Consider the following 9,588-nt stretch of genomic DNA (forward strand, 5'->3'; position numbering starts at 1 on the left):
TTATTTCTCAATATACTTAGACATTTTGAGGACTGTTATATTTGTGACAGTCAAGAATAAACTGTTAACCACTAAGTTAGAAAAAACTATTTTTGAAATGAATTTATTGGGATCATATTTATCCTGTCATATCTCCTTAGTTTCCTGTAATCTCAACAATTTATCCATTATAGATTCTAAAAAAATAAGAGTTTTACCTTTGCATTATCAGATCTTGACATGTGGGTGAAGATATCTTCAGTACTATAAAAGAATGACTTAACTATCAAGGTAAAAGTAACCTTCCCAATAAAAATACAAACATATTGTAATAGACTTTAACCATATGTACAGCAAAAATACAATCAGCACACGGTGGAAAAAAGGAAATAATATCCTGCATGTTCTTAGTACTGAAAATAGAGTTAATGCTTACTTGCAAAGTCGTTCAAATTTATCTTTTCAATACAATTTTCAAGTCTAATGATCAAATTTCTGCATGTGCATTCCTCAACCTATACCTTTTTCCATATAACTGTCTCTTTGTTTCATTTGAAAAGAAAGGATATTGAACAGTACTTGGGACAGCTCTGTGTAGTAAACAAGCAGTGAACTAAGTCAGGACCGGTAATCATTTGATGGCTTTATGAAATCAAGGGGATGATACCTGACCTCCATATATATATTTATATATATGTGATATATATAAAATATATATAGTTTACATATTATATTGTGTATATATACATATATATTTTTACATGTATATACATATTATATTACATATATACACATATACATTTATTTTTTACATATTGTGTATATATGTATATATATTTTTACATATTATATTGTGTATATATATGTATATATATGTAAATATATTATATATTATAATACATATATATGTATTGTAAGGATCAAACTGAAAGTTATGTGTAAAATGTGTAAAAGCACACTGAAAATTCTGAATGTCAATCCAACATAAGGTAATACTTGTGTGTATTATTATCCACACATTTAAAAAAAAATGAGATAGTTTTAAAGATGTTGTCTCATACATGTTTGGCCTGAACTTCTCTAGTGTCTGTTGCTGGAGAAGTTCACCCCTACCTGGAAAACTTTAAGAGATAGAACTAGAAACAATCATGATTTGTTGTAATTACTCTTGATTTGTTTCTTTCCCAGGTACATATTATATCTGAACTCAGAGTAATTCAAAGGAAAATGGACATTGAGTATCTTCCCCCCACATACCTTACCCTGTTTTGTAAATTGTCAGTTAAGCGGCGGCTTGTTCTACTCAATAAGCGCCTCAAATTTTTAGGCATTTTTAAATGCCTAAATTTTTAAATGCCTTTAAATTTTAAAATTTACAAAACATGTCCTTACCTTTTTTCCACACATATAGTGTAGAATACTTAATAATATATGCTTTTGTATCATTCTGAATTTTATTTAGTTACAACTATGTCTTGAGAATTTAGAGCGCACTGAATGACTGGTGGTGGACCCCACACACACATTCTGTGCTATAAGAAGCCCTCCGGGGTATCCACTGATGCAGAGGAGAGAGCAGGGAAGGACAACACTAATGGAGGGGTGGGGCGGGGAGCCGCTGCTGCCCTCATAGTGGAAGCTTCCAGCCAGCAGTGTCGTGCTGATGGAACTGGTGGCTGGAGAGAAGCGGGAGGATTCTAGAGACAATTAGAAGTGTTGATCAAGCAGGCTTAGGAGAGGAGGAAAAAGGAGGAAGGAAGGTTGGCTTCTAGGGACCTGGTGATTGAGATAGTCTGGTTTTTGCAGTGACTTAATGGCTCTTCGTAGTATTTCCTCTATTTTAAACTTTGGAGATAATGAAAATGATGCCCTATTGGTGTATTTGCCCCCCTCACAGTTGTGTCAGAATGTACGGACTCTCAGCCTTCAAATAAACCCTTAACTTGTGGAGGTGGTAGTGGCATCGTACAGAGCACAAAAGCTCTTATTTTAAAAAGCGAATATATACGGCTAGAAAAAGAAGTCTCAAAGTTAAAGCAGCAAAACGAACAGCTAATAAAGCAAAAGAATGAACTATTAAGGTAAGATATGCTTACGTGATATTGAAATTATGCTTCTGGCTATTACATGTGGGGAGCTTGGTGTATACACTTCCATACAAGTTTTTGCAGTTGGCAACCCTTCACGCATACGGGGAAATAATTTTTAGAATATATGTAATAAATGTTTTTAAAAAGGAATAAGACTATATTACCCCCATTCCAGATGTTTGCTATCTGTCAATTGACCTATTTTTAACAAAGCCAGAAACAGGAAGTAAACAAAGATCTTTAAGGGGCAACTTAAATTCTTTTTTTTTTTTTTTAAGATTTTATTCATTCATTTGACAGAGAGAGGTCACAAATAGGCAGAGAGGCGGGGCGGGGGGCGGGGGGGGCGGTAGCAGGCTCCCTGCTGAGCAGAGAGTAAGGGGCAACTTAAATAGACCACAAGTCTGCATACCCAAGTCAAAGGGGAATTCCATAAGTCCATTATTATTGTAGCCTATTTTCTTTTTATTTTATAAACAATTCTAACAAATTTAATATTTGGCTTTTATCAACAATTAGAATCTTGTGCCAAGCACTTTACTAATGATACAAGAAGAACAATAGATAGTAAACAAATAACTATACAACTAATTTTTTGCATTGAGTGCTATTAAACAGCAAGAACAGAAAACCACAACTAGGACCTTATCTAGATGTGGGGAGGGGTGATGGTGAAGAAACTGATAAAAGAGTAGCTGTGGAAAAGGGCAAGAGTTAGGCCAGATGAAAGGAGAGACTAGAAAGCCTTTTAGGCAGAGGGCAACAAGTGCACAGGCTTTTGGTCACAAAAAATAACCAGTTAGTGGAACTGAAAGACACAGAATGTGGCCAGGGAATAGAGAATGAATGTACCAGGTGAATAAATGCAGGAATTGTATAGACTTACAGTCTCTCTCTCTCTCTCTCTCTTTTTTTCTCCTCTATTGAAGCAATAATCATCATCTTTCCAATGAGGTCAAAACATGGAAGGAGAGAATCCTTAAGAGAGAGACTCAAAGAGAAGTTAGTTGTGAGAATTCTCCACAGTCTCCTAAAGTGACTAGAACACCTTCCAAAAAGAGGCCACATACACCTTCTCAATGCAAGGAACGGAATTTACAAGATCCTGTGCCAAGGGAATCACCAAAGTCTTGGTTTTTTGACAGCCGATCGAAGTCTTTACCAACGCCTCATCCAGTTCGCTATTTTGATAACTCCAGTTTAGGCCTTTGCCCAGGTACGTAAATATACTGGTTCTTTGGAAATCAGGGGATAACTGTCAGAACTTATCTTTAATTTGTGGCCCCGAAGGGCAAGGTCAGACAGGATATAGTTGAGCAAGCTACAGTGCACAGACTTCATTTGGCATTTCTGTTGTAAGAAAGTTTCTCCAAAGCACAGCACTGATGTCCATCATTTTTTACCCCAAATTGAGTCTTTATTCTACCTCTTAAACCTTCAACTTTTCCCTAAGATATTAGAAACTCTATTAAAAACATGAAGACACTACCCTATAAACAAAACTTTGACTGAAGAAGTCTTTCTTATCAATGCATTGGGCCAGTATTTCCAATAGCATTATCTTCATTTTACACAAGCGAGATCATAGACTTGTTTCATTTACTTATTAATTTATCCAATCAGCAAAAAATTTTGGTCTCCAACTATGTGTCAGAGATGAGACCCTGATGGTACATTGATAAGCTAAGCCAGACATGGTCCCCACCCTACGGAAGCTTACAGTCCTGCTGAGAGATACAGTAATCAAGTAATCAAAAATAAAAACAGATAAAATTCTAGAGTGAGGCATATAATAGGCTTTTGTTTCAGGAATAGTAAGGAAGTCTTCCTTGAAGAAGGACGCTGAGATCTAAAAGGTTAATGTGAGTCAGCTTAACAAAGAGAGGAGGGAGACATATTTCAGGCAGATAGAACAGTGACACCCCCAGGGTAGGACGGACTGTTACCAGGGTCGGGGCTAAAAGAAAGCAAGCTGGCCAGAGCACAGTGAACCCAAGCTGCTGGGGGTGGAGGCAGTGCAGCCAAACAGAAGAAGAGCCAGGTGTGTGGCAATTTGTCGATTGTATAAAGGAATTTTTACTTTTTCCTGAAAACATATAGACAAAGACTTTGAAAGATTTTAAACAACATGATGGGAGGAATCATAATGAGTTATAAATTTTGAACACAGAAACTTAGCTCTATGGTGACCAACAACTAATAGGAGCAAGAGTTGATGACAGTTGTCCAAGCAAGAGGTGTGATAGTAGCGGGGACTTGAGCAGGCTCAAGGGAGATACAGAAAAATGGATGGACGGGAGAGATTTGGGAGTAAAATCAGCAGTGCTAGGCTCCTCACTGGTTGGAGGGAGGCAGTGTGAAGGGTGACCCCCACCTCAGCCCAGGTGCCAGACACAGAGGGGTGGATGGAGGATTAGCAGAGTGCCCCTGTCATACTATGGTGCCCCGAAAAACTGAGAAACTTTTAATCACCTTTTGATTTTATCTGATAGTGCCAGACACATAGACTGATACGAATTAATTCAACCTCAAATAAAAATGCTTGAGTCTTTTTATCAATATATGCATCACTCTGGTACTGTTTTTAACTGAAGTAAATAAAAGAGTAAGCTGGAAGAATATATGAATCAAAAACTGACCAATTCAGGGGTACCTGGGTGACTCAGTTGAGCATCTGCCTTCAGCTCAGATCATGGTCCAAGTCCTAGAATCAAGTCCCCCATCAGGCTCCCTGCTGAGCAGAGAGCCTGCTTCTCCCTCCCTCTCTGCCTGCTGCTCCCCCTGCTTGTGCTCACTCTTCTCTCTCTGTCTGTCAAACAAATAAAATCTTAAAAAAAAATTTTTTTCAGAATTAAAGGACATAGTCCCAGCCTGAATTAGTAAAATACCATTCAAAAAGAACTTTAATGTGGGGCACCTGGGTGGCTCAGTGGGTTAAAGCCTCTGCCTTCGGCTCAGGTCATGATCCCAGGGTCCTGGGATCAAGCCCCGAGTCGGGCTCTTTGCCAGCGAGGAGCCTGCTTCCCCGTCTCTCTCTCTGCCTACTTGTGATCTCTGTCTGTCAAATAAATAAAATCTTTAAAAAAAAAAAAAAAAAAAGGGACGCCTGGGTGGCTCAGTTGGTTGGACGACTACCTTCTGCTCAGGTCATGATCCCGCAGTCCCGGGATCGAGTCCCGCATCAGGCTCCCAGCTCCATGGGGAGTCTGCTTCTCCCTCTGACCTTCTCCTTGCTCATGCTCTCTCTCACTGTCTCTCTATCAAATAAATAAATAAAATCTTTAAAAAAAAAAGAATTTTAATGTTAGTTTTTAATTTGAATTATAAAAAGATAAATTTTCTCAACAACTTGAGATAATTGCAAAGACCAGGTATGTGAGATTTATTTTAATTAATCATTTGAAAATGAATATTGCTTATAAGCATAAATACAGTTGAAGTGCTTTTTAAAGCCTCAGAGTGTTCAAAGAATGACTAAATATTCTCCAAAATATATATTATTTGCTTAGCACAGCTTTTTTTTTTTTTTTTCCTAAAATTAGGGCCAAGGAAAATTAGACTCAATCTGTGTTTGATTCACTTTTAATCTCAAACTGATGAATTTCAAGTGACACTTTATTACTTCTTGGCTTTATATACAAAACGGGTTAGGGTTAGGGTTATAACAGTTCTATAACAGTTGATTTTATGAGAAAATAGACAGTAAACTTCTCCACCTCAGATGAAGTGACATATACCTTTTTAATGACCAAACATGAGGACATTAATGACCATATTGTCATTTTTCATGCTTTATATCTCTACTGTCTTAAAATCGTTTCCATTTCCAGTTGTATTCAAATTGTGTGTGTGTGTGTGTGTCTGTGTGTGGTTTTTAATAAGATTATTTTTGGGTTTTCTTGTCTTTTCTCAGAAGAACAAACTGCTGGAGCAGAGAGTGTGGGTCCTCAGCCAGCTCCGTGGCACACCTCCTCAGGAAAAGATGCACCCGAGTGCAGGACACAGTAGACTCCTTTCCTGTTGCTTTTCTGGGGCCCCAGCATTCCCTGCTTGGACATGACTGTTAATTCCTTCATGTGCCTGTCCCTGGCAATGTTATCACAGCCCAACTTAATCTCAATTCAGTTTTCTTTTTGCCACTTGAAAGCGAAGATGAAGGAATAGAGATTAATGCCTTCCAGTAATTTAGAATGGTGATGGCAATATCTTCTTGAATGTGGTAATACTACAGAAGTTGAATTGTTTTATTTATTTATATATTTTGTAAAGAATAAAATTATTGAAGGAATGTTCCAGTCTTTCCATGTATACATAAAATGTATTCATTTTTATTAATGTAATGTTATCCACATATGACTTAGATAATTCCAAGCCATGATGCATACATTAAAGTGTCATTTAATTAACAGGCTTATAAGCTCCTTTTTAAGTACCTTGAACATTCAATAAACGTTTAATTAGTGGTTCTGAATCACAACTCCCTGTAATGGTAATTAATGGTTTCTTGGTGGGGTACTCAGGGTATATTTGGCTCTACTTGTTTGTTGAATTTTTCAGAATCTCAGAATTTTGCTATGAGAATATATACATGCTTTTGGGATTTAAGTGGCTAAGGGATAGCAAAGTGCTATGACCTCTTCATTTTCTAGGCTAATCTTTCTTTTGCTATAATAAATACAAAAATTCTCTCTCACTTTTCTGTCCTCCACTAGCCCCCTAGACAAGCACTCTAAATTGGTTTGTTTGTTACCAGATTTTGTAGTCTACTGCATTTTATTCCCAGCTGGAAGAACTTTATGGACCATTTAGTCTACCCTTTGATTTCAGGCATGAGGAAACAGCACCAGAGTTTCTATCGAAGTAGAAAGTCTTCTAAACCGAGAGTCCCCACAGATATATGAGGCATCTCTGGATGGGCTTCTTGCAGTCTGTAAAACCGCAGAAATTTTATGTTAGTTTGATAATTTTGTCATTTTTCTAGGATACTTGGATCCATACTTTTGTTATTAAAGGGATCAAAAGAAGTGTGCTTTTAGGGAGGTTTTAAAATATTACTTTTGTATCATATGACTTTGAAAAAACACATGAAACAGCAAGTTGCATAAGGTCTAGAACAGAGTTAGTGATTTCAACTCATTCTTGGCTCTTTGGTAAGATTCATTCAAAGGAAGAGATTGTGAATAGCCATCATTTTACAATCCATGGATGGATATTTTCCCTTAATATACTATCATAAGAATTCAACAGGGTTAAGGGGAAGGTGTCCCTTTCTTTAATTCTCTCCCCCAAGCCTGCATGTCTCTTCAGAGTCTTGTTTCTCCTTTTCACTCTTCCGCAAATAAGATACTATGACAGAGCTATAGATGTGATTCTTTACAATATCTGCTCCTCTGCTGAATAAAAGTAATTTAAAGTAGTAATTTCACCTGGATAATAAAACTAAGGCCATTAAAAGTATAATCAGTCATCGGGGTATCCGTCCAGTCCATAAAATGTTGGTTAACTCTAGAATTTGGATGTCCATATTCTTCCTCAGCTTCGGGAATTTGGGGCCATTATTTCTTCAAATAAGTTTTTTGTCCTTTTTTCTCTGCTAGAAGTACCATAATGCATACATCGGTCCATTTGCTGATGTCCCATAAGTACCTCAGTCTTTCTCCACTTTTCTTTTTTTTTTTTTTTAATTTCTTCCCTTCTTCTTTGATTCTTCCTGCTACTTGATCAGGTCTGCTATTGAACCCCTCTAGTAAATATTTTTAATTCAGTCACTGTATTCTTCAGGTCCAGAATTTCTGTTTGGTTCTTTGTAATAGTTTTTTTTTCTTTGTTAATACATCATTTTGTTCATACCTCATTTTCCTGATATCATTTAGTTGCCTATTTGCATTCTCTTATAGGTCATTGAGCCTCTTAAAAACCATCATTCTGAATTCTTTGGTAATTCATAGATCACCGTTTCTTTGGAGTTGATTTCTGGAAATTTATTTTGTCCTTTGGGTCCTGTTTCGTGTGTGTGCGTGCGCACCTTCTGAATTTTTGCTGAGTTTTATGCATTTGGAAAAGCAGCCACCTATTCTAGTCTACAGCGATTCTGGGGATCTCTGAAACTTTTTTAGGGGTGTGACTTCTGGGCCGTGAGTATAATTTGCCAATTAGAGAAGTTTACTTATTTCTCTTCTAGGAGCTGGATCTCTTGCTCCCTCTGGTGTCTGTCTGCAGTACAGCATGTTCCCTGCTCTTTTCTTCTCATTGGCCCCCAGGAATCCAAAGTCTTTCAGCTCCCCATTAGCATCCCAGGTAGGCAAGACAAATATCAGTCTTCGACAGCCCTCCAAAAAGTTGGAACACCAAGAACATACTCCAGTCTTCTCGCTCTCTCCCAAGGTGATGAACCACTCCAGCCTCCATTTGGGGCACTGTAAGCCCTATAGTGCCAACTGTTGCCAGTTCCATCAGCACTCCAAGTCAGACAAGACAGAAACCCTTGGGATGCCATAGAAAAGGCCAGAACTCTGGGTTAGTTTTCCACCCTTCTCTTTCCCCCTACTCTCCTGGAGAAACCAGGAGCCAGAGGCTGAGCTGTGTTGGCTTGGGCAAAGGGTGGGATGGGTGGGACCAGAGGTAAAGGGAAATGACCCTTCTTGCCCATTTCAATGCAGCTGTTCTCAGCTCTCTCCTGACCTGGGGTACTGCAGCTTCTCAACTGACTTGAGTTCTCATAAAGCTATTTTAATCTGTATATTGTTTTAAGTTGGTGTCTCTGTGAGAGAAATAGAGGTAGAGCTTTCTAGTCCTCTGTATTGTCAGCATCTCCCTCAGAATGTTGCTTAACTCTTATGACCTGGGTTTCGATATTGTGATAAATGGCTGTGAAAGTCAACAATGAAACATACAAAAAGGTTAAAAAGCAGTAATGTAGTCAGACACTAAAATGGTCTGGAAAGTAAAGTCAAGACCAAAGAAGACAAATAGATTATTATTCGTAGGAAACATTTTCTTGAGAGCCTGACAAAATTATATCCGGAAAACCTAGTAAAAGCCTACCATTCATACTCAGCAAATATTTAACTGCTGTTTACTGTGTGCCAGTCACTGAGCTAGGCACCAAAAGTTACTGCCTCTGCAAACATATTTAGTTGGAAAACAAACATCTCATAATATGTGCTGACTGCAACATAAGGATGAAAAAGATATGGTCCTTAACCTTGAAGAAATTTAGTCCATGGAAAATACACATGGGTAAGAAAATTTTTGCAACACCATGTTACTTAGTCTGTCAGAGAGTCAGCATTATTGTTGGAAATCAGGACAAAGGGAAGCTCAAGAAAGCTGCACCAAGAAAGAAGTGTTAGGCTTGGCCTTGATTAGAGAATCCTCATATCCATAAAAAATGTATTCTAAAACCCTCAGAAGTTAAAGACATTGTTACTAAAGCAAGGAGCACAGTTGAGTATTTTTAGAGATCATTAGACACCGTTAGAAGCTACCCTGGGCAATGAGAGACGGTCTTACCAAAGAC

At 37.8% G+C, this 9,588-nt stretch overlaps 1 protein-coding gene across 2 annotated transcripts in view; it reads left to right on the top strand.

The window, feature by feature from the left end:
- CENPE (centromere protein E) overlaps nt 1-6,478 on the top strand; it is a 76,973-nt gene extending 70,495 nt beyond the window's left edge. For both annotated transcript variants that reach the window (XM_032860620.1, XM_032860628.1), the window contains 3 exons: nt 1,877-2,060; nt 2,999-3,285; nt 5,983-6,478. In XM_032860620.1, coding sequence (XP_032716511.1) covers nt 1,877-2,060; nt 2,999-3,285; nt 5,983-6,077 — 566 coding nt within the window. In that variant the 3' untranslated portion in view covers nt 6,078-6,478. The remainder of the gene's footprint in view (nt 1-1,876; nt 2,061-2,998; nt 3,286-5,982) is intronic.
- The last annotated feature ends 3,110 nt before the right edge of the window (nt 6,479-9,588 follow it).

This window comes from Lontra canadensis, unplaced genomic scaffold (assembly GCF_010015895.1).
Source record: "Lontra canadensis isolate GAN:19392208 unplaced genomic scaffold, GSC_riverotter_1.0 scaffold1, whole genome shotgun sequence".
NCBI lineage: Eukaryota > Metazoa > Chordata > Mammalia > Carnivora > Mustelidae > Lontra > Lontra canadensis.